General features: G+C 38.5%; 1 protein-coding gene across 3 annotated transcripts in view; it reads right to left on the bottom strand.

The window, feature by feature from the left end:
- Positions 1-3,939: 3,939 nt before the first annotated feature.
- Positions 3,940-25,858, bottom strand: part of nbeal1 (neurobeachin-like 1) — a 77,689-nt gene continuing 55,770 nt past the window's right edge. For all 3 annotated transcript variants that reach the window (XM_041262921.1, XM_041262923.1, XM_041262922.1), the window contains 29 exons: positions 24,705-25,319; positions 24,279-24,454; positions 23,619-23,778; positions 22,565-22,693; positions 21,262-21,567; positions 20,629-20,778; positions 18,099-18,256; positions 17,411-17,535; positions 17,147-17,273; positions 16,511-16,659; positions 16,045-16,178; positions 15,232-15,339; positions 14,715-14,810; positions 14,215-14,339; positions 13,771-13,911; positions 13,217-13,347; positions 12,856-12,965; positions 12,061-12,178; positions 11,763-11,860; positions 11,536-11,652; positions 11,113-11,202; positions 10,751-10,860; positions 10,175-10,347; positions 9,592-9,686; positions 8,853-8,969; positions 8,397-8,558; positions 8,152-8,300; positions 7,334-7,469; positions 3,940-6,480 (listed from right to left, as the gene is read on the bottom strand). In XM_041262921.1, coding sequence (XP_041118855.1) covers positions 6,379-6,480; positions 7,334-7,469; positions 8,152-8,300; positions 8,397-8,558; positions 8,853-8,969; positions 9,592-9,686; positions 10,175-10,347; positions 10,751-10,860; positions 11,113-11,202; positions 11,536-11,652; positions 11,763-11,860; positions 12,061-12,178; positions 12,856-12,965; positions 13,217-13,347; positions 13,771-13,911; positions 14,215-14,339; positions 14,715-14,810; positions 15,232-15,339; positions 16,045-16,178; positions 16,511-16,659; positions 17,147-17,273; positions 17,411-17,535; positions 18,099-18,256; positions 20,629-20,778; positions 21,262-21,567; positions 22,565-22,693; positions 23,619-23,778; positions 24,279-24,454; positions 24,705-25,319 — 4,407 coding nt within the window. In that variant the 3' untranslated portion in view covers positions 3,940-6,378. The remainder of the gene's footprint in view (positions 6,481-7,333; positions 7,470-8,151; positions 8,301-8,396; positions 8,559-8,852; positions 8,970-9,591; positions 9,687-10,174; positions 10,348-10,750; positions 10,861-11,112; positions 11,203-11,535; positions 11,653-11,762; positions 11,861-12,060; positions 12,179-12,855; positions 12,966-13,216; positions 13,348-13,770; positions 13,912-14,214; positions 14,340-14,714; positions 14,811-15,231; positions 15,340-16,044; positions 16,179-16,510; positions 16,660-17,146; positions 17,274-17,410; positions 17,536-18,098; positions 18,257-20,628; positions 20,779-21,261; positions 21,568-22,564; positions 22,694-23,618; positions 23,779-24,278; positions 24,455-24,704; positions 25,320-25,858) is intronic.

Here is a 25,858-nt window from a genome sequence, read left to right as displayed (position 1 = left end):
AAGAGTTACGTGTGATGTCATAGAATGCCTTGACTCAACACCTTTTGGACTCGCTTCAATGCAAGCCCTAATTTTGCTGTACATGTATGCTGTTCAACGTTACGGGGGTACGTATCTCCAGCATTGCCAGCAGCAGATTTGAGCTTTTTGGGGGTTTACAAGTCTATCAGTGGCATATTATTGTTGTTCTCAACTTCCTGGTCGACCTATGTCGCCTGTCCAGAAATGCACGCCCGTTCTATTGCACCATTTCAAATACAAAGTATACATTTGAGAAGTCGCGTAGTCTTACGAGACTAGGTCACCAATTTACTGCGCTTTACTTTTAGCGTTAAACTCATTTGGTAAATTGTGAATCGTTTGTGGAAAATAAACAACAAAATTCAGTAACATGTAAAACATTTTTTTGTTCCACTAGAGGGCGCTAACAGATAACGTTTATTTACAACACAGTTTGTTTTGGTAAAAGTTAACATAATTTTCATCTATCATATATATATATATATAAAGATCTTACCTGTTTCTATCTTACATCCACGTGTCAGAGTGGTTACAGTTTGGCTTACCAGGTGAAGACATGTCAGAGAGCCTGTTTTGAGTTTTAAAGTGTCACCCTGATACAGAGAATAATTTGAAACAAGAAAAAAAAAAAAAAACATTCGTTAAGATAACTGATATTTCAGACACCTAAGTTGTCCCTTAACTTCTTAACAAATTAAGAGAATCAGTAAATGAGGAGGTAAAAAGATGAGCAAGTCACATAAACAACATGTTTAAATTTCACCCAGCTGGCATGTCCTAGCAATGACCCCAGAACTGGCCAGAGCTGCTGCTGGTGCTCCTGGGTCATTACTGGTCATAGTTGTTGGAAAAAAGAAGAACATTGAAATATATTTCCCATTTACTGTCATGCTGTAATGCCAATTGAATGTATCAAACTGTTATAAACCTGTATGGGGCAGGACATGTTTCAACCACTCGTAGCAGCCTGAAAATATGAGCTCAAATTTCCAGCTCTTGATGGACACCAGCTCAACCGGCACAGGCTATGAACATGACAGCATTCACGAAGCCCCCAATCAAGTGGACCTGTGAGGAAGTTTGTTTCCAGGTGGTGGAAACACTTTCCGGTTTTTGAAAACACTTTACGACCATAATCTGGTGTCCGAGATAAAGAAGAGAGTCCTTGAGGTAAGTGTACTTTAAATTTCATCTGTGATTAAAACAGCATTAACTGCACAATTTATGACCCATTATCCCAACAGAATAAACCAAGTCACACCACTTTACCAGAAATTCTATACCTGAAAATGTGTTTTTTTTCCCATTCCTTTTTTCTCTTTCTTCCTTTTCTCAACATTCAGTTCCACTTTCTTAATACCCTGGGAGTCTTATTTCTAATCATTCTGAGGGCAAAAATCTCAGAGTAAGTACATTTTAAACAGAACTATGCTGTGCTGACACAATTAAAGACACTCAATCTGTATACTGTATTATAATAAAATGCACTGTCAATTCCCAATTGGATTCAGAGTTTCATTAATTAATTACAGTACATACCACATTCTTTTTTATTTTCTGATCAGTGGTTTTATATATATATATATATATATATATATATATATATATATATATATATATATATATATATATATAATAATTTTCCTTTTGTTCGTTTTTGTAGGATGGGGTGCCATATATGGGGTCAAGTGCAGAACTAATATGTCCACAGTCAGCATCAGCACCACCAATGACATGCTTATTGTGTACCCGCCCACCTTGACTGCCATTTGGTTGGTGCCATTTAACATCAATCCCCACTACCTAGACAGCTGTTTCTTTGACTTGCGTTTACTGGGTGGCAGGGGGATAATCCATTCTTATATCTCCACATTTTTGTAATAAAATTAATCTACAACATTATCCAGAATGGTTCTGTTTCAGGGACAATGGAGGTTGCAATGGGTGCGACGGTACTTCATGAGGAACCAGACACTCCCTCTATACTGGTAAGTTCAGCAGCAGGAGGATGGGATATATGACACACATTGTTTGCATGTAGAAATCTGTGCAAGAACAGCAAGCACCAACTCCAAACTTGCACTTTTGTGACATCTTGACATCATACATTACAAAAAGCACATGTTAAAATTAAGTTGGTCAAGAAAAATCCAATGGTTGTATTTGGTGAACTTTTAAAATTATGAACTATTATAAAAGAAGTCTGCTTTATCATACTGTTAAGTAATCAGAGTGATACAAACTAAAGTTATGGATGAAAATCAAGAAATGGGATCATGAAATAAAGACGGTCTGGACTGATGTTAAAGTAGTGCTAAATTGTCAAGCAAAATACAAACAAAGCAATGCGCACATTTCAATGTTAAGGGAAAATTAAGATTAACAAATAGTAATACATCTGAATTTTACATTTGGTAAATTAATAGTCTTCTGACAATTCGTTGTCCTAGAGATTACCCAGTTAGGAACCGATTAATTTCTTCATTACCGAATCAAAGTGTGTGTGTGTATATATATTTATAATATATATATATATTAAACAATCCTGATTGGTTTAATATTTGTATTGAGTGTAATTAGTAAACTGGGGGCGGTGCCCAGCACATACAGTAACCAAGGAAAGGTTTCCAGCAGAGCCTCACTGTACAAGGTGTGTCCCCACAATTCTGAGTCCTAATATACTAACTGCAACATGGTGCATTGCAAAGCTTTAGCACTGTGTTCATTGTATATCATTAACTGGGTATAGGTTTACAACGGGAACAACAAAAAAAATGAAAACAAAATGGAAAAACAAATAAATATCATGAATATTTATTTATTTATCCCAAACAACTGCACTTACATTGGACCCAATACATGAGCATACAAAGCAAATAAGAATTGCTCATATACAGCTCATGTGTACATTTAAAACAAGATACAAGTTTACAATCTTTAGTATCTGGAAAGTGCAAATAAAATAGTTTTTCTTTCGTAAACTATCATGCTATACATAAATGTAACAATATGCAGATATACAGACACTCATTTATTAAAAGTGAGTTTCTCAAAACTTCAGCCACAGAAGAGTATACAAACAGGCATCTTAAAAGAAACACGACAAATAAGGCTGTGTATACAGCGAGTGGCAAGTCAACAAGAACAGGCACTCCCTTTGCAATGCTAGTGGAAACATTATACACGGCTGTACACCTTTAACAACGTCATTGGACACTTCCCATGTGTCACCAAACTGTTGAACTATGGATCATTTAATTGAAACCGTGGGCCACAGAGCATTTTGCTGAAATGTGTTACGCAGTTCTGGGAGATGCACTAAGAGATGCTCAAAAAACCTCCAACTCTGCCTTAGCTTGAAGATACTGGTCTTGTCATCAAACTTGTAAATACTGGTAAAGTTTCATATCCCAGGAGACATGACAACTTAATTTTAATTTATAAAATGTTCAAACAGCAGGTATTCAGTCTACAGGAACACATGTCATACTGATCAGCTTTCATTGGCCATGCCATGTGGAGTCCTTCAGTATGACTCCTCTGGGCTTGCTTTAGTGCCACCTGGGGGATACTATGAAAACTACACTGAAAACTGAAACCTGATTTTGACAGTCTAAAAAGAGTAAACATTGTTAATACCCTGGATTCTCATACACTGGAGGACACAACCCCCAAGCTATTGCACAGAGGGCTGAAAACAAAGATCTCAATACACTAGATGATTTACACAACTTTACATAACATTATTTAAAAAAAAAAAATCAAAAGTTAAAGTTGTCAGCATTTTGGCATATAAAAATCAAGTTTATTATATACACAATTAAGTAATTATATTACACAACAAAGTACAGGTACACAAATTACACCATTCCTTAATATTACCCACTCCTATTAAAACAAACAAACAAAAAAACCCAATGAGGCACAATCTTATCTATTTAAATTATAAGAGAAAACAGACAAGCATTAAAAAAAAAATCCTCTGGCAAAAAATATTTTAAACTGTAAATGATGTTTTTATTCCAATAATGTTCCACCTTTAAAAATGACATTAGTGTGACAAAGTCGTATACAAAATATATTGGTCTTGCAATATGGTTTGGGATCTATACTGAACAGCTGATTCCTACATTTCAGGTGAATGAATGATAGAGCCATTTGGAAAGAATGAAGTTACTATGAACGATACAAAAGGTAATACAAAAAAACCCATTACTCTGACAAGGCATACTTGACAAAATAGACATAATGCATTTGAACCACAACATTCAAAAATGTCAACAGCTTTAAGATCAGTTTGAACAGTCCAAGAAACTTTCTTGCTTCATTGTGCAGGTACAATTCTTTTTTTTTTTTTTGTTCCACTGGATGATCCTTTCATGAACGATGGCTTGATGATTTAAGCTGCAGGATTGTTGATGCAAACCTCAGTAATTCATTCTTCAGTGCCATAAACATTAATTGCTGTGATTGAACTCAAAAACTTCTCCCACAGCAGTGATCTTAAATCCACTGTTCATTTTCATGGGAAGATCCTTCTATACAGTAAATGGCTAACTTGATTACTATAACTGTTCTACAGCTCATTGCTTTTACTTTACATTTATTTTGATTCATACTTTACCTAACTGTTCAGCTCAATAGCCACTCACTCCTCATGAACACAAACTGCTTTAATGCTTACCTAAAATCAGCTTATTAAACTTAATGCTGTGTGTCTGAATAAAGCAGTGTAGGAGCCAAATGCAAACATTTGCAACAGGCAGAATGATAATGTGCTGATGTAGTGTTTTTTCTCATCACAAGCAGTACTGCATAATGCAGCATTTGTGAGTGTTTTTGAGAGATCCTGACAAGTGCAAATACATATGGCTTAAACAGTTTTCACTTTAGACAAGATTGGTATACACAAAATCCCATATAAAAATGGAAATGTCAAATCAAATACAATAGAGACCGATTGGAAACCAACACAGACAGGCTTTGAAGGTTAAAAAGAAAAGTAAGCTCAGTGCAAACATAATTGTGTATATTTGTGTGTGTGTCTATATATATATATACATATATATATAGACACACACACACACACACACACACACACACACGCAATATGCATGTTTCCAATTATGTGACGGGTTTGCATAGTATTATCAATATTATTGCCATTTTGTTGACAAAAAGAAAACTGCGTCTTATTCTTGACGACAACCAATATGAAACTAGTTTTACTTTCAATTTATTTTAAAAGTGTACTTAAGGGTTACATTCATAGTTCTGATCAATGCCTCATCAAAAATCTAACAGCATGCAATACATTGCATTAATCAACTCTGTGGATTCTGAATGAAAACTCAGGAATATTCCAGTTTCTACCAGAAGCTTTTAAAACAACTGACCAAAAAAAAAAATTACCTGTAGAAACTTAATTATTAAATATTGTCTGTGCAAGGAATCTCACATAGGCTACCAACTACCAATCAACCAAAATCTTGACATTTAAAACTTATCTAGAGACTGTAATCTTAGGTTTGAGCAATAGTTTAGTATTTTAAAAAGCACTTTGACATGCATATGTGTTCTGTTACTTACGATTTAAAATAAGCATCTTAACTTAAGCCTATCGGAGTACTAAAAATAACATCAAACAGATCAAATATTTTGAAGTGCAAATTGCTATTTACATACCAAAATCGACACTGTTACATCTGCCACTTACCTGATCAGAAAGTAAATACTCCTTAGGAAAGGGATTGGATCCCCAATGCTTTTATGTATATTAGATCTACTCTGTCAAACCATATCCTTCAATTACCATAGTTATTCACAGGTTTTATTTTTAGTACATTTTGTTGAAAACCACTGCAATTGAATAATGAAAGCCACTCCTGGCTTCTGACAATTGGAAGAACCTACAGTATGTTGATAAAAGAGCACATGGGATGGCCTGATATAGCTGCCCACCAGCATGTTGAACAAGTGAAGATATCTGAATAATAAACCTCAATGATGCAGTCGAGATGTTTGAGTATTCTGGAAGATCATAAGATTGTTAGTGTAATTATAATCGTTTGTTTTTGAGAGGTCACAATCACACATAAAAAAAATTACAAAGCAGAAAAAAAAAAATTCTGAAGTTTTGAATCTATTGCCATGTCACGCTTATAATAAAAAAAAATGTAATCTGTTGCAGTTCAAATTGTGTAGCAAACAAAAACAAAACAAACCTAAAATCAGTTCAAAAAGCATTCTGATTGGGTACACTGACATGGATTAGAGTGGCAGAGGCCAAATCAAGGCGATGGATTCAGGTGTGGCAGAGAGCTGTGATTCGGTTGGGTTCTCCCATCATGCATCATATCATTTGTGATCTTGGGTGTTATATTCAGTCTCTCCTGACGAGATGGAGGTCAGACGTTTGCTCGAGCCCCAGAGTTTCCGGGTGATCTGCCCTGAACGCATCTGTTTGAAGCATTAGGAAAAGATGGGAAATCAAAAAGGTTAAAAAAAAGAGATCAAACAATAGATCATTAGTAGTGATTGCGCTGCAGAAACCTGATAGAAATGCATTGATGCTGGTTGTTTGAAAAATCGCTAAAATTATGTTTCTCAATACTTCATTATTCGAATCGGGTATTGCCTGGATAGAAAGTGGACCGAATGGATTTTGGTGCAAATGATCAACTTCAGCTTTTAATCCACAAAGCAAAAACAGCAAAAGCAGAGACAATGAGCTAATTACAGGCACCAGTATTGCATTCTGAGTCCTAAATGAATAATAAAGCATCATAAATCAACTGAAAAGGAATTCTGTCTGCATGGAAACGTGATGATTTCTCACTACTTAAAAGGTCACATCACCTTCCATAAGGGTCATCTTTACAAGTGGAAAGGTTACTTATTGGTTGCACGGATGCCGACACCTTGTCTTCCAGATTTTCCCTGTACTGTCGAAGTCCACCACCAACATTACAAAGGTTTATATTCCTTGCCCCCTGGGGTCAAAGATGAGAGTGGATTCAGTAGAATGACATAAGCCAGGTGGTCAAATAGACTAAACCTATAAACAAAATAACCCACATAGATACACAGATATTTTTTTTTATTTCCAGTGGGTGAGGCAAATCCATTTTTGTGTCCAAGCCTCTTTTGCAGCCAGTAGCTTTGTATCTAAGATGTTCTATTTCTTGGCTGTGGTAAATACAAACCGGTCCCTGAGCTTGAGGAGCTGCGCAGGTGATTTCAGGTTGATCCGAGACAGGAAAGGGCTGCTCTCCATGGTTTGGTAGATATAGTTCCTGACGGTAGACTTTACCTCTGGCGGTTTGCCCACGCCCACGATGATTAGCTTGCCGTCCTCCAGCCCCACCAGGATGTGGCTGTTCTCTTTGGTGACTGAGACGCTGTAGACAGGCACCCGCATGGCGATGGGGGCCGTGCTGAGAGTCAGGCTGGAAAAAGCAATGCATACAAACAGGGACTGTGAAAAATGACTAAATTAACAAGTACAATATTGTTAACATAGTCTTGCTAGGCACATCCAAAATGGCTGTCCTTTGAAATCCAAACAAAATTGTCATACTGTTAAGAGTACAGTGGGAGAGAAGGATGTTAAATGAGAAAGAGACTGAGGGCTAAAGGAGGGCAGAAATTGAAGAGAGTTTGGTGTGTTGAGAGCATAAGGGAGCTGTACATATACAGCACCCTAAAAACAGCCCCATGGGAAACAATGCTTTTGTAATTCATTTGTACTTGTTTCTGTTCAAGTTATTTTTTTCTCAATAGTCTAAAGAGAAGGTAGCCTTTCACACTAAGCCGTTAGAGGTTTTATTATGAGCTTTACCAAGTGGCCGCTGTGTAATGAGTTTTGCAATGCTGCACTGGAATGGATGAAACAGTTATAGAAAGGCATTCTTCATTATCAATGTTGCACATCCTATTTGAACCTAGAATTAAAGGTTTGAATTCTCAAATTCCAACAAATAAGTGGTATTTTAACAATATCAATGTAATTTGAACCCCTTTAAACAAAACATAGTAATGGCTATCTTACACAAAACGTCACTGACCTATGGTGTAAGCTGATCCACATTTGCCAAAATAGAAAAAAAAAAAACACCACTAAATCTTTACCTGTAGAGGTCCCGGATAGACAGGAATCCTTGTACACTGCCCAGGACGATGTGCTCCCCAGTAACACAGAGGTCTGATACCTGCTCTTTCAGATTCTCGGAACATAAATATTTTCCATTCACAGAGTATAAATGAAGAGCATTCTTATCCTAAGAAAAAAGAAAAATAAAACCTTATCAGCGTGGTACGTCTGAATACACCGGGGCCTTCAGCACCCCCGAATGGAGGCCAGCGGAAAGCTGTACCTTCAAGGTGGCTTTCCCCTCGATGGAGGTGTGCACGACAATGTGTCCCTCCCAGGAGATGGCGAGGTGCAGGATGGTGATGGGCAGTGAGCTCTCACAGGGGGGCTTCAGGGACCTCATGTACTGCCCTCGCCGGATAGTGTGGATGATCACCGTGCCATCCTGTTGAGAGAGGGTCAAATCATCAATCACAGAGCCATTCAGATACAAAGCATGGACGCTGTCTGGTCTTAAAAACAGAAATAACTCAAATTAATATTACAGTCAAACCAGTTTTTAATGATCGCCTGAGGGACCACATTTTCCCTGTTTGTTCATGTATATAAAGAGATTGTTGTAATATCAGGTAATGGACTGTAACATGGGAAGATATACAGACTGGAGCGGTCTCAATAGACTTGCAACTTTTTTATATATAAGTTTCTTTTCATGTCAATATATAGAACTCTGACTTACCCTGGAACCTGAGACAGCCATGTCCAGCTCGGTGCTGATAGTCACACTCGTAATCTCATCGGTGTGTCCATACAGAATCTGCACAGGCTTAGCCACCACACCTACTGGAACTCCTCCCTAATGGGGGGGGGGGGGGGGGGGGGGGGGGGGGGGGGGGGGGGGGGGGGGGGGGGGGCCTGTAGACATTATCTTTAATCAATATGCACTAAACTTAGATGGATACCAGAGATTAAAACATCAAAAGAACATAGACATCAATAACTTGTTTTAAGAAATGCCCATGCTAAGCTTCATCACAAATGCCAAAGTGAATCTGTAGATGTAGCTCACAATGTAAGCTCTTCTGCAAGGATGTACAGGCACCTCCACTGCATTCCTGTCAATAGGGATATTCATCCAATGCAGTGATAACAGCTTTATCTGCATGCTTTGCTTTTAACTTTGCATGAATCTACATTTATTCATATCCCCATTTCAACACTAACCATCATCTCACACACTACAATACTAATATACATTAGAGACAAACATATTTTCACTCCTTTTCTGTTGTGCTCTCAGAAAGTTTTTAATGCAGTTCACACACGACCTATTGCTCACACTGTACAACCAACCAAACTGCAACCTTGCCACTATATTTGGCTTGCGCGGACCACACATCGAGGGAATTGAACATGTTACTACAAAAGCACGACTTGAGAGAATGAGCAACAGATCCAGAAACACCTCTCCCACATACCTGCTGTAGAACTTGCCAGATCATGCATGTTTTGTCCCGTGACCCTGATATTAAGTGGATTCCACAGTAATCTGTAGCCAGGCAGGTCACAATATCTGAAAGAGTGAAGGTACGATAAAGATCTACTGTACTGTACCAGGATGTCCACACTGTATTCATTTGGTTCTGAAGCAGAATGTGCTCATGCCAATAAAGCAACAATACACTAACTCATTCAACACTGCAGATCTGTATGCAGATCTCTGAAAGCTAACAACTCAAAACTGCAGACTTACAAAACTAAACTTAACTACTAACCCTACCCCCTAACATGCAGGCATTATGAAAGATGGATTTTTCATAATTTCTTTAAAGAGAGAATGCTAATGACAATCAAAAAGGCAACTCTTCAAATGGTTAACATGTTTTGCCATCAAGCAACTATCTAAAGTGTCAAAAAAATCCAGGATCCATCTTTCGCAGTGAAGCAAACAGATTTTATGAGACCTGGTTTTTAATTTCTCTTTAAAACTGAGAAAAGCCCAAAATCCTATGCTGAAGTAAATTAATACATGTATATAAAAAACGAAAAGTAAAACTTTACCCATGTGTCTAATGTGCTGTCCAACCAGCTTGCCCTTAGTCAGTGAGGTCACTCGGATGCTGTTGTCCCAGTGTCCTCCACTGAAGAGCAATTTCCCGTCATGTGACACAACAAAGAGCTTGGTGGTGACCTCTAGCCCGGGGGTAAACGGGCTATTAATACAGCGCTGGGTTCTAGAGGGGTTGAAGGAGTGGGGAGAATGCAAACTTAATTGAAAGATAAATAAACTAGAACAAAAAATCAGTTCTACCAATAAGACACAATCAAAATCGGCCACCAAATATACACCTTTACTGCACAAATAACTTTATACACCGATTTGTGTTATACAACACAAAGCATTATTTGTTTTCATCAATTAAAACATTTGAATTAAAACAAAATACAGCTTAATCATTTAAAATCATTCAAATGCTGCCCCCATCACAAAAGATGTTCTTTAAAGAAAGCTGATTTAATTTAATTTATCTAGAATTTAGACACTAGCGACTAATCAGTAGAACAGCTTTGACTTGAAAAAACATGCTGTACAGAATATTGGCGTATGGTTTACAGCCCACTTCATAATGTACTCACTTTGCATTTGATACAGTTGGGTCCTTGATGAATGTAAAGTAATTGGATATGTTTTTATCATAAGGCAGCCACCCATGTGTTCCCATCAGGCAGTTCTGGCTCAATGTGACCTGTAGAATTGAATTGGTTAAAATTTTAAAAAATCCATCATTAGAATTGGTTCTAGTATAAAGATATAATGCAATTTACAGCTGAAGTCATCATTTCTGAGCCAAAGATGTTCATGCATCATGGCATCAAGCCCCGTAACTACTGCAATCAAACAAACATATTTTTTAAGTCAGATTTTCAGAAAAGTCTACAATGTTCAGTACCCACTCAAGAAATGAAAAGCAAACATTTCTTTGGAAAGAAAGACTCACCAGTGTGTCCGGACTCCCTTGGGACATGAATGAGTGAGACTGATTTTTAGGGACGACTGCCTTCACCAGTGGAACATTATCACTGATCCCCTGAGGAACAAAGTAGAAATACATTACTCAGATTTCACTACTTCAACTACTCCAGCCGCCTTAGCTGTGGCGGGAAATTACATTTCAAGTTAATAAGTAAGAAGCAACAGTGTCGATGTACATACCTTTGACTGGACCAACATACAAATTTAAAACATGTAGCACAGTGATCCTAAAAAGGGGAATTGGTATGCAAGCAAGTGCACTGCAACTATGCTACATGAATATTTTCCGGTAAACTTTTTTTTGCTCAGGATAAAGGATGGATACGCTCATGAGTGGTATTAAACTATTTACTTTTCACTGTCACCTGAAGGTTCTTAAAGTATGTACCTCCACGAAGAATGACTTGAGTTCTGTCAGATGTTGGAAGACACTAAGAGGACAGCTGTCCAGCCTGGCCTGGCGTTTCTCTAACTCCTCAGAGGACAGCCGGACAGGATGGGGCTCCTGTAAAAAGACACAAAAATATCATCAGATAAGACATTGCTTTGAACCACAGCTTAGGTTCAGATGGGATGATATGCTGGAAAGCATCCTTGATATCTTGATATGTTTACCTTGAGTAGCTGACAAGGAGTCTGTCCAAAATTGTTGATCATTGCTTCCAAAGCTTTCCGCTCCTTCTCATCGGCTATAGCATCCAGGTCCACAGCCCCTAGGTGTTAAAGCACAGCCAGTCAGTTTAAGACAAACAACCCTGGACCTCGTCAAGTAGGACATCTGAGATGCTTCTGTATGTGAGACACACAGACATTTTAACAGTCTAAAAATCAGCTGTCTTTGGTGGGCAGCAAGACCATGGTCAGATTCCCTTCCTCAATAGATCACTGTGTTCAAGTAATACATGATCTTCACCTTCATAAGTGCAGTAATAGAATACATTGAGAGCCTCCACAGCATCTGGTCCCCTTTGCTTGTACCCGAAGATCAGGTCAATCCATTCATGGAGATGGGCCGACACATACTCTGACTCCTTAAAATAGACACAGACAAAGATTAAAAATGCCACTAATTAAACATACAAGCTTAGGATTTTGATGCTTGTAAACGGCTGGTCTGGGAACCCCTCCTTATGATAGAACAATTTGCAACCTACTTTATTTATTAGACGTTTTAGGATCTCACAACTAAAAATTATAGTAGAAGCTTTTACAAGCCAGTTTCCATGGTTGCCCCCAAAAAAGACTTGGGTTCTTATTTTATTGATCAATACAATTATGGTATTAAAGCTTTTTTATGTTAAGCAATTAAAAAAAAAAAAAAAAAAAAAAAAAGAAAAAAGAAACATGGGGTATAAAATTTAAGTGTGATTACTGGTTTCTTTGGTAAAGCCAAACACTAGCTCCTGATCTATATCTATCTAATATTTTATTTATTTATTTATTTTAAGGGTGGTCTGGTGAGTCTAGTTTTGCCCGGGCCAATCTAGTTTCACCAAGGGCTTCTGGGCGAATCCCGAAATTACCACTTTTTTCGGCACTCGCGTCCAGCAGTGATTTTGCCCGAGCTAGCCAAGAAATTCAGTGAAAAATGATGAAAAAAAGGTTTCGTCCCGTCGACGTTTTATATATATATATATATATAGACACACACACACGCACACACACACACATATATATATATACATCCTGTGTCTTTATAGACGCTCACCAGTGCTTTCCTGTGCTTGTAGATGAAATCCTCAGGGGATTTTGCCCATTTTGGAAGAATGACTTCATCAACACGCTCTTTGGATATCTGCAAACGTCCAAGGTCAAAGTCTACAACAGGGGCAAAGAAAAGGCCATTTAATATTAACACATTGTACCAATTTCCTCTGAAGTCGTGCTGATTTAGAAATCATAATTCATCTCATGGTTCTCCAAGATCTTCATGTCAGGGAATTAGGCTGGACTGTTTGCATTCATTCCATACCAGGTGTGGTTAAGAAGCTAAGTCTGATACGGAGAACTATGGATTTGAAATTTGACTAAATCTAAAAAATCACAAATATGACAACTTCTTTACTCACTATTCTTGTTCTCTAAGAATTCTGGGAAGTAGAAGAATTCTGGAATGAGCTCTTTGACATCGTTCGGATTGTCTGTCAGAGCCTGCCAGGTTGCAGGTATGGAATGGAACTGTCTGTCTGCACAATCAAACCTGTCAGGGGAGAAAAACATCTTAAAAAGGGTTTGAATGGGCAAAAGGTTGAGCTTTCCACTCCCCTCTAACTCTAAGTGGTTGATGGAACCTAGTTGGACTGCTGTAGTAAATGCTGTTAATAGTAAAATGGGATTTGGTGCCTTTATCTGATAATTTCCAGAAGAGGTATGGAAGAATAAGTAAGGAACTTAGAGTGAATAAGTATATCTGTTAAATCAAATTTCAAAGAGTGCTTCAGAAGATAAAACTAGCACAATCAATCAATCAAAAGTCATAACCTATTACCTATATGTTTGATCCCTATTACAAAAGTGGAATGTCCAAGTTTAATCACAATTGGATTAGCAGAGATATTCAAGATATAACAAAGACAGTTGTGTCTAACTGAGACATGGCTTAATACAGTATTCTGGGGTTTACCTTCCACTCTGGAGCTGGATGTGCAGTGTAGTGAAGGGCTCTACCCGCATCAGGTAGTGCATCACCCCAGCAGCATTGGAGTAGTGAGTCCCATAGTGGAACTTGTCAATGGTCCCTGTGGGGTCCTCAAAATTATCATACCTGTTTTAAACAAGGACTGCACAATGAATGTCTTCACAAAATGGGCTTTCAGAGTTCATAGCTTTAAAAGCCATTTGTAACAATCCAGCAACTATGACTGCTGGCAATTTCAAAATAGCTTAAAGCACCTCAGGCAGCCTAAAGTACTAATTTTAGGCTTGAACATTTGCATTTAATAAAAGGGTAAGACAAAAGAAATGAAATGTAAAAATGGCATTTGAAGCTACTTGCTCTTTCATTTTGTAAAATGACAACTAAGTTCAAAATAAAAGTAATTGATACAGCTAAAGCAAACAAACGTACTTTTCACAAACAGATTTGGCATTCTTTTCATTCACCACTCCTATTGGTTTGGAAAGGTCTCTAAACACTGCAGGATTGTTCAAGTCAAGCTCCTCTGAGGTGTAATCACATAGAACCCAGGGGAACTAAAAAAAAAAAAAAAAAAAAGAATTAAAAAACATTGTACTGCAGGCATGTTAAATTAAATGCAAGAGTTATAATGACGTTGTTTCTCAGTTAAAATGATTACATTCCTCCCTGAAATACAACATTCATGCAAGGTCCATAGTCATTGTGGATCACCAGTTAGAGTATGTGCATATTAAATTTACAAAGATTTGAGAGATCTACCCAGCAGCTACAAAAACCTACAATAGTCTAGTAATACTGTATTACAGGATCATGCTCAGCTTGTACTATCCACAACTGCTGTGTATCATAAAAGAAGAAGAATACATTGAAACAAAGCTTGGTAAAGACAACATGTTAATAGGATTAAAAAAACACACAAACATACATACCACAGGGTACTGGGCGAGATCATTGTATGTTCTTCCAGCTATCGTGTTTAGCTGAATGAGGTAGTCGAAGTTTGAGATCTCTCTGTTCACCCATTTCTAAAGCAGAGGGAGAAAAATATATATGCATTTGAGACTGGTATTAAAGTGCAAATTCACATTTGTATTATTCAGAATCCCAAAAGTATTATGATATTAATATGTTAATATAACTTTCTGGAGGTCAGGGTGGGGGTGATGCGTTTGCAGGGAATTGCCGATCTTGACTGGAGGCACAAAGAGCATTTCAATGACCTGTATGCTTCCATAGAGTTATAGAAGAAAAACATCCAGCCACAGATCCCTTAATCATTCTTCATGGACCCATCCTGGTTAGGAGACTTCCCAGGCTAGTGCTTCAGAGTAGCAGGGGCTTCAGTCCTCCTGGTTAGTAAGTGGGTTGCAGTGGGGAGGTGGCATTTAAATTGGGCATTTTAAAACTGGGTAGATGGGTTAAAATGGTTAATGTTGAAACTCTTACCTGCGATAGTCCTGAAGCGTTCAACAGTTCTTGAGGAGAGCGAGTTCCATAAAGGTTTGGGGAGCCGATAGTTAACAAATGCATCTGGCTGTACACTTTGTTACGCACCTAAAATTGAAAAACAAACCCTTTGATGCTATTTCATAATCACTTAGAAATTATGCCGTCATCAATAGCTAATCACACAGCTCGATTTCCTGCATGAGAGAACCTTTATTTCTCTTTTTTGTTTTGTTTTTAAATGCACAAAATTCTATTACAACATTAACATAAAAACATGGAGGGGCCTGCAGTAAATTGACAAATATTAACTTTGATTTATTAGAGAATAACTTTACAGATCAAGATATAGAAGGACTTTATGGATAATAAAAACTTCCATATAGTGACTGCTGTTCCCACAGGATTTATAGGGTCTTACTCTCACATTGCCAGCTGTGTAAACAGAACAATGTTTGCATGTCGACACTGCAGGTATAAACAGGCAGACCCTCATAGTGATGCGATACAGTCGTCTAACTCTTCTTTTGTTATTCATGTTACAATCAGGATAACTCGTTATGGTATACATTTTACTCATACTTTTTCTTCACAGGCCTAAGGTGCAGTTTGATCAATTTTCAAAATACACAGGCAAACTGACAGTCCGCAGACAGTAGAAGGGAGACCGCACTGTGACATTACAGCTGATCTCTCGCACTTCCTCCCCACTGCCGTAAATAACTATGGTATTCAATGAATGTTCGTGGAGTATCCTCTATGTATAAACACACTCCTCCCCCAAACCAGCTGGCCACTACAGTTACAGCTTACCTCTTTTCTGAAGTTGAGAAAGTAATTTGTCTGGTCGATGAGGAATATTTCCAACGCAGAACGTCTCAGGTTGTACCGACGTAGATGTATCTCTCGGATCTGGGAGAGTGGCCATTTAAAATCGTAGCCCACCCCTAAAATAAAGTATGCATAAATTTAAAAAACAAAACAAAACTAAAACTGCTTGTTTATTGAACATTGAATTGTTCTAAAAAGAGGAGAACAAACTTCAGTTCTTTTGGTTGAAACACATTAACCAAAAGCATTAACCATGTTATTTTTTTGTTGTTTTTTTTTTTTTTTAATAGCAATGGAAATTGAATCCTTAAAACAAAAAAATAAATATATATATATATATATATATATATATATATATATATATATATATATATATATATATATATATATATATATATATATATATATACCTTAAATCTGTCCCTCTGTAAACAAAAAGGATACCAACCTTCCTCCTTTTCCACACTGCCATCATAGAAATAGATGTGCTGGGTGGTCACTTCTAGACGGCCGCTAATGATGTCCATCACTGTAATGAGATCACAGTCCTCTGAAATGACCAGCTTTTCCTTCTGACTCTGCTCCTCGATCTCATTCCTAACAACGGAAAACAAATTAAAGCCAGAAGATGCTGGAGAAGCATGAAGGTAAAACACCCAGTTATCTGAATCACAATACCTGTTTTTAGTTATCTAGGAAGAACATTCTTAACTTTAAACATTAAAAACATAACAAATAGAAGAACTACTGTAAAAAGACATTGATAAAACATATCTCTTTAAAAAAAGTTTCATATTTTTCCAATTTCATTTTCAGATTTATAACTGTACACAACCCCTCTAACAAACTATCCATATTGGAATTCTTTTTCTTTATTTTAAATAACCCACCACAGTTTTTCCGCTGTTTTCTGGTGTTTATTGGCTATCCACTGATTTCATTTTTTTTGTATCGGGGGTGTTTTATCAGGTTTTATTGGTTAAAACCGAAAATCAGAAGCCCTAGTTATAATAAATCACTGTACAAGCTGCTGCTGTTGTTCACCAGCAGAGGGAGCTGTGTTTCAGTGCCTCTTCGTACTCACAGGCTGTTGCCGGCAGTGGGGTCCTCCTCTGGCAGCTCCAGCATGTCATCCTCCACGTCGCTCACCTTCACCTGCTTCACTGCTTCCAGGAGCAGAGACTCATTTGTGGGCTTGCTCTCCTGCATGCCTATGCAAGCACATGAAAAGATACAGCTGTAATATTACAACACTGCTTTAGACACTGCAATTCCAATACAACAAACAAACCAGCCTACAGAATTCCACACACGGTTAGTGTGGGCTCAGACAGTCCCTCCTTCTTACCAAGATTGTCTCTCAAAGCGCTGGCCTCGGCATGGGGGTCGAAGTTGTAGTTCTGGGTCAGTTTCAACCTCATGCGGGAGTAGTTTTCAGCACTAGAGAGTTTCCAATGCACTGCACTCTGCTTCCTGAAGAAGAATAAAAGCACAAATATGAGTGATCATTACCATCATAATATGCAGTAAACTGAAAACAGCAGACTTGGATAAGTTTAATTTTTAAGTTCTATAATCAACTCTTCCTTTGACAAATATAGAGATACACTTTTTTCTTCTGTTTGGTCACCAAAGTAATGTGAAATAAACTCTTCTCTATTACGAAATCAATTCTGGATCCCAATTCAGTATTTCCAGTCTACAATTATAATGACTCTTATACCGCATGTGTTTGGCTCTATTTGATGCCCTGATGGCTGCAAATTGTTTGGCACAGACTAACTAGGTTCTGTGATGTAGCTCAATGTCCACTCAGAGAATATTGCAAATAATATATACTGTGAATCACTGTCTGTGTTTTTTTTTGTGCTTTGCATGCCAGTGTACTAGACAAGGAAAGTTCCACTGTGCCACCCAGTATCCTGCGACCCAATTAAGGTACACTATACCATCCACCTTGGGGTCCTGTACACGCCAGATGGTACATCTCTGTTTGATCAGCTTTATATCTATTGACCGTGAGAAGGGTCTTGTACCTGTCAGCCCAGGGGCCTCTCTCACTGACCAGCCCCCGGCGCGCTGCCTTCCACTGCCTCAGGGTGGCAATGTGCTGGCTATTGAACTGCTTCAGCATGTTGTTGTAGCGCAGGTTCTCCTGGCGGGACCTACGTGTGAACGGCTCTACGAAGAACTCCTGCAGAAGAAAAGCAGTGCTTTTTTATTGCATGTGTGTTGTAGATGCCACTGCATCAAACCTTAGAGAACACTTGTCATATGATTTGCAGTCTACAACAGCATGTCAGCCTCAGGCTCATTCTTTACATAACCGATCTCGAGACCAGTATTCAAAAACGTCTTAATTAATCCAGCTCAAAGCATCCATAGTTTCATGCTTAGTCGGGCTAAATGCGTTGAAACACTATTAAAATAGTTTGGTTACAGTTCCTAGCAGCGCAATGAACAGCAGAAATGAATAAGATAGTATCCCGCCATGCACTGTATTTTATTTTAAAAAAAAAAAAAGTATTTTGGAAAAAGTAAATGCAAACACACACACACAAGAAGGGCTTGACATTTTTGGGTTCTATTTTTAATCAGGTGACGTCCCTTTAACACTAGAACCGCCATGCGGGCCATTGTGACCCATTTTGCACTTAAAATGTTAATTACTCTCCTGTTGTAAAAAACGGACATACACATGACTTACTTTTCCTGAATATATGAATTAAATATCCTGACCGCATTTGATAAGCAGAATCGCAAAAATTATAGTTATAAGCAGTTCTACCTGAACCACCAGGCGGGTCAATGTGACCCATGCATTACAATACATGCCCTTTTTTTAATATAACGTAAGAAGTTCTATTATTTTTGTAAATGCAGCAAACAAGACAAGCTCCCTCCTCCTAGCACACGTGTTTTATTTTTTAATTTTATTTCAAGTCTTTGTTTGTAGACGGACTATGAAACAGAGATTGCTACAATAGTGGATTTGTCAAGATGCCAACTCAGTGAAAGCCTAGTTTAGTTGCTTATTTTTCAATGTACCTGGGAGACAACAATCCTTCGTTTTGTTCCACAAATGCAACTGGGAATATATCAGAAGGAAATATTTAATCTTCAAAGTAGTCATTTTGATTGGAATAAGGAAAGGTGCACTCAGATGCACACAGCAAACTGAAATGACAGGTAGGATAACATCTTATGTGTCTAATATGAAACGTATATTATATGTTCTTTTTTTATATTATTTTTAGAAGAAAAAAACATTTCGGTTTTACAGGTTTGTATGTACCAGTTTACACAATAGTGTTCAATGGAACTGCGTCTGTGTTTACAACACAGCTCCTGGATGCAGCCACAGTCAGCTGGCAGATGTGTCAGCTCCTCCATAGAGTACATTGCAGCCATCATACCAGAAGTAGTGTTATATTTTATTTTTATGTGGTATTAGAAACAACGATTTCGGTTTTATAATTTTGTGTGTACATATACCCGTTTACACCTGTACACAGGTATACTTTACTTTATGTACATACCTGTTTCTTTTGAAAAGCGTATTTTATTATTTTTTATCACTGTTTGTAGTTGTGCTGTATATGCGCTCATTTTAAAAATAAAGCATTTTAATGTTTAATTTTCCATTTAAAATACTGTGTTTCTGCGATGCAAATGTTAGATATGATGTTCATGAATACAACTTTTCAGTTGTATCCGATAGTATGTCTTTCATTTTCATAACAAAGAAGTTTAAAAACGCATGGGTCAAAGTGACCCACGTGGCAGTTCAAGGTAGTTAGAAAATCTGGCGGTTCTAGTGTTAAACAAATTGAGCTGATTCTGTTTCACAATTAAACTAAAAAAGCTGTTCATTACAAAACAATGTTTGTTTTTACCTTCATATCTTGCCTGAGCCTAACTCTGGTCCTCTTAATTTGATTTTAAACAGAGCTGACAAATTACGTGAATTGTTCATCCCCGATCCGACTTTTAACTCGCATTTCATTTTTGCAGTCGCCTAATTTAACATTGTGCTTTTGTTATTTTCCCCACTAATTTAAAGAAAAGTCTTGACAGATTATTTTTTTAAGCATAAAAATGAATACCCAGTGCAGAATGTACACTGATAGCAAGCCCGCAGTCGCCTGGCCAGTCTACAAGGGTCAATGGTGCGCAGTGAGCAGAGGACACCCTGGTCGACCTAAGCCCTCCCCACCCCCGGTGGCGATCGGCCAACTGTGCGCCGCCCCCTGGGAACTCCCGTCCACAGCTGGCAGTGGAATAGCCTTGACCCGAACCAGTGATTTCCAGGTTATAGGGTGCATCCTGCACTCCACACGGAGTGCCTTTATTTGATGTGCCACTCAGGAGCCACCTCGAATTTGTTTTTTAAAAAAGGTGGCTATGGCTTATTTCTGGAATTTTTATTCATGCATTTATCTAAAATATTTATGTCATTTGAGTTGTATGTTCTTGACTGACCGACACGTGGCTTGTGGTCTCAAGTTTCATATATACAGGTAAACTAAATAATAATAACCACAAATGTATGTGAGCTGAGTGTACCTGGAATTTGAGTTTGCTCTCTCCTCTTTCTCTCTCCCGCTTGTGCAAGGTCACCATGAATGCTTCGTAGCAGTTCTTCCAGTAGATGGCCATGGACTCGTGGCCCCTGCTGAATATCTCAATCTCATATTGCTTCATGTAAGGAATGATCTGCAAAGACATTTAAAACAAGACTTTAAAATGCCGGCCTGGTTTTCTCAGTCGATACTGTAGCACAGAAAGCTAAACTTTGAAGGAGTGGAGTAAACAGACATCAAGGAAGTGTATTTGAGAGAGACAAGGGGTCCATTTTAAAGATTTGGGGGCAAAGAAACAAAGTAATTATTATAGTTCTATGGAGTGAGTTCAGGGTGTTTCCTGGGATGAAAATAAGACTTCCACTGCATAGCAGTTTTAATAACATACAAAGAGCTTGTTACCTATACACTAGAGCTAACCAAGCTCATAGTAAAACCTGGAATGGATGAAACTGCATTGCAGTTATTGCTATCCCTGTGATTCACTCAATCGGGAGTGTTTCTTTTATGGTACACCACTACTTATATAATTAAAATAGACACCATGGATTCAGCCTTCAAACTCAGCACTATCACAAGGAGCGTTTAAGATTCCTAAACTCCCCGGCGCACTCACATATTTGTCCAGGTAGACCCGCCACTCGTCGGAGCTGCAGTACTCCTGGAAGTCCTCGAAGAAGGAGGGGCTGCCATTGGTATTGGGCAGGGAGGGCAGGTGCAGCTGCATGTAGAGCAGCTGGTGGATCTTGGGGAGCAGGCTGCGGATGAGGGGGATGAGGAAGGAGTAGGTCTCGGTCTTCTCCCGGATGGACTTGCTCAGGATGCCCTCCAGCTTGCCCAGCAGGTAGCACGCCTCGTCCTGGCTGTCGATGGCCTTCGTCTGCAGGATGGTGTTCAGTTTGGCTGTGGCCATGGCGCACACCTGGGAAAGATCATAACCCACGCGTTTATATTTTATATACTATTCTGTGTGTTGCACCTTTGAAAGACTATAATAAACTATATCCCATCCATGTACAGTATATAGTGAAATTTCTTCTTAACAATACTGGTACTGTTTTATTTAGTTTTACTTTTAATATTCCTTATTTTAAAATGAGTAAGTACATGGACATAGGTAGTTAATTACTGAAAATAAAAAAAGTTACAAATAAGATTGACTTATGAACACTGTTCATTCCCCAATTCGTTGCAACTCTGGGTTTTTACAGTAATTGTGTTCATCTGTAGCTACCACTCAACATATTTATTCATTAGCCAGTGGGTCTGATTATGGCAGTTTTACTTCAGTCTTCAGCCTGCTGAATACACCCTCTATGTGAAACCAGCTGTTTGCATGATTAATCTGTTTATTGACTGGTGAAACAAGCAGTTCTTTAAGGCCATATGTGCCTGCCAGTTGTCACATAAACAGAATATTTTCTGATCTTATTTACGAAGCTGTAGAAGATGAGCCACATTGTATTAATTTAGAACAGACTGTTGGAATCTTTCAAGGGAACTTGACAGATCCTGTCAGTATTGTCTCATAGCCATTACAACTCAGGATATGTTCTAGACCAACCATCAGGATCCTTTTTTGTACAAATAAACAAATTAATTGCATTTGCCTAATTGTTAACTACGTTAAATGGAAAAAATAAAAAAAGTCAAACTTCTCGTCTTTTAACTGTGTATGAAGATACAGAACCCTTTTTCACAGGATTTCTCAGCTATGTGTGTGTGTGTGGATATATATTAAAATTAAAAAATGTTTTAGGAGAATAGCTTACATTTTTAACACAGTAACATCAATATATAAAATCTCAGACCTCCTAATTATACTCCACCAGGGCGATTAACTTGAGTCAAAGCAATATGCAGACTGCATTTGACCTGCGGGTCCTGCTAATCAGTTTCCCCAGATTCCAATCTTGTACCTGGATGTTGTCCTGTGCCATGAACCCCAGCAGCAGCCTTACTCCGACCTGGGAGAGCTGCATCCACTGTGTGCCAGACGAGTACCACACCATGAGACTGTCCATCAGAGTCACTGCCTCCTCCAGCACCTGCACACAACGACACGACAAACACTGCAATCAAGACGGCTGTGAGCACTTCAACCGGAACTACAATAGGCAATACGTGAGGCATCGTTATTCAAAGGATCTGAACCATGCGATGTTTCAAAGGGTTGTCAACTGACTGTAAATTAGGTCGTTAGAAACATGAAAGAGTCGCTCTTTTTTCTGGTCAACAACTAGCTTACTAAAGCATTAACAAATGTTGTTCTTTTTGTGTGGGGTTAATATAGTCACCTATTTATAAATGAATAAAACTGTTAGCTAAAGATTTTTAAAAACTGCCTTTAAACAAACTTAACCCCATTTCAATGTGATAATTCACTTGGAATTGGTAATCCCAAAATAAGAACCTGATGTTTGCTTAAAGACTTTTATATATTATGGTAACTATCTGTTAACAAAAAATATTAAAATGAAGAAACTAACTAAGAAATGTCCCTAAAGTACACTGCATCTACAGCTGGGATCACTGTAGCACCAACATCTGAAATGAGTCAATCAATACAATGACCCAGAAACTGAACACAGATAATGAGCAAGCTGATGCAAACAGAACAGGGTGCAATGAGTAAATCAGGATGTAGGACTTCCTATTAAAAGCGATATTATAATACAACCAAATTTCAGACAAATGGACTGACATGTTGTTTGGAAAATAAAAGGGCTAAAGGAAAGCACTTTGAAGTGTGTGGTAACATTTTTCTTTCTCAGTTATATAACATGTCGGTATGCAGATCTCAACAAGCACCATTCTGTGTAACAGTTTCAAGAAACAAGCTGGCTGAGAACTGAGATTCAAACAGAAACCACTGCTGTACAATGGAAACCATGCATATGATGCCAGTGAGAACCCTCAGGTTTTTATTATCTGCTGATAATGGCTCCAAGCCCACATAATATTGATCTTTACCTTCTCAGTCCACAGAGCTGGGTTGACCAGGCCTTCTGCCTGCAAGAAGTCCTGTACAGTATGTAAGAGGAACACAGCGTTCTCTGTGTGGACCGGCAAGGTAGCGACTGTAGCTTCTCGGTTATCAGTGACTGCCCATTCTATCATCTTCTCAAGAAGACTGGAAAAGAAGGATTAATAAAACCACTGTCTAGAGATGGATTGATTGTTCAATCTATGTGGGTTTGTCTCAAAATTTAAGTTGTATACATTTAAGATTGCTTTTTAAAGTGTCACTAACAAGATGTACCTAGGTTATTTTCATGTTAACCACTTTACTGTAAAAATATTATTACATTGTTGGATACAAATAACTAAAAATATGAAAATGTTTTTTTTTTGGGTTAGACACATTTTAATCAGAGTGGTATTAATGACATTCAAGGCTATTGTTAAAAGAAGCCAACAACAATCTAGAACAATTTCATGCAAAAGTATTTTTAAAGTCTTTTTTTGATCAACTAAAGATGTATATTCAAGAAATGTTTCCAACAACAAAACTGACTGCAATAAGAGACTAGGGAATAAAGCTCTCTCTCTGTCTCTATCATTTTGCAACATGTCTGCTGCTGTAAACCTTGTCCAGTGTGTGGACGGGATGAATGGTTCCTCAGGACTCACTTTAATTTGATCTCGTCTGCAGGCTGAAGCAGCTCGTTGGCTGTTCCTAGCATGGTCAGGGCTGAGAAGACCTGCCCCCTCTCCAGCCAGGCAGCATCGTCGGAGCCGTCCACTCCACGCCACATCACACACAGCAGGATCTCGCTCAGGATCCTCGTCAGCTCCTCCTCACTCTTCTGAGAAAGGGGTTCGGGCCCCATAACAAGAGGGTTTACTAGAAAACCTTGCATCTGTGTCAGCATCACTGATTTGAGCACAGTAGCAAGAACTTTCTACTCCATCTCTTAAGAGTGGTGCCTTTTGTTTAAACACAAAGGGGTACTAAACATCTGTGTAAAATTATAGGGCAACTTTCAGATTACAAAACAAGGTCTTATACACTGCAGACCATTTTCTTGTTAGCAATCAACCACTTTGTTAACTTACCTCAGCACCTCCAAAGTTTTCACATAAAGAGAAGTCATCATTGAAGCAGAAGCTGTTCTCCATAAAAGACGACGACTCCCTATCAGACTGGACATTGGGAAAAGACCTGGAAGTCTCAGAGGGGGAGGGGGTGCTGGTCAGACTTCCTGGAGTTGGACTCCCACTGTCCCCCAGTTCATAAGTGATCCTGGACAGATCCAAACTCAAGCCTTCTGCTTTGGTGGACCAGGACTTGGCAAGGACCTCACTACGGGTTTCTATGGCTACGGTCTCTCCATCATTTAAGGATTGATTCAAACCGTCCAAGGATCTATTGTCTACTATGCTGTGGAAATCCACTGACCTATCCGCCATTGCGGGGCTGTCAAGAACATCCTTGTCAATGTCTAGTTTGTCTTGAATATTTCCTTTCCCTGAATCATGGGACTCAGAAGCACTCCCTCTGTTCTTGATGTGATCTAGGCTGCTGGTACTTGCAGAGTCTGCCTTGCTGATGCTGCTGTCCCGTGTTACAGCGTTTTCTCTTAGGTACAGCTTGACCAGAGTCTCCTGCCAACCGGCCTGTCGGGAAATCTGCTGAGCCGCGTCCTGCTGTGACTGCAATAGCTGGTAAAGCTTTAATAGAAGAGAAAGCAGGGTTACTTCAAATCACTGCCGATGAAAATCGTGCCCTTTAATTGCCTGTCTGCTATGGATTCAAAAGAGATTGAGGACATTTTCTCTCAATTGAAGATACTCTCAACTTTCTTTTCCAACTAAACAGGTTTAATATGGAATAGTAAAAACGCATATGCATTCTTTAATTATAACTCCTACTAAAATCAGAATACACCTAGATTCTGCAGACCTTAAGAATTTAAAACAATACACATACTAAAGTTTCATAACAATCCTCATGAATGTTGGGTTTGCATTGTCACAGTGAAGTGTAGAATGAACAGATCATGGGGAGCTCCGATAGGGTCGGACCACCATGGAGGGATGCCTCTGTAGTGTTGCCTACAAGATTTCATTGTGTCTTCCAAGATCTCATCTACTGGACCAAGGTAAATGAGGGGTTACTTGTTTGATCTTGAATTCCAGCTGGAGAACTGTATGGAATGCTAATCTGAGATCACTACTTGAAAATACTATTTGAAAGCATTAAACAAACT

Source organism: Polyodon spathula, chromosome 11, assembly GCF_017654505.1.
Source record: "Polyodon spathula isolate WHYD16114869_AA chromosome 11, ASM1765450v1, whole genome shotgun sequence".
NCBI lineage: Eukaryota > Metazoa > Chordata > Actinopteri > Acipenseriformes > Polyodontidae > Polyodon > Polyodon spathula.
Note: the sequence above shows the minus strand (reverse complement) of the source record. Positions and strands in the feature narration are given on the sequence as shown.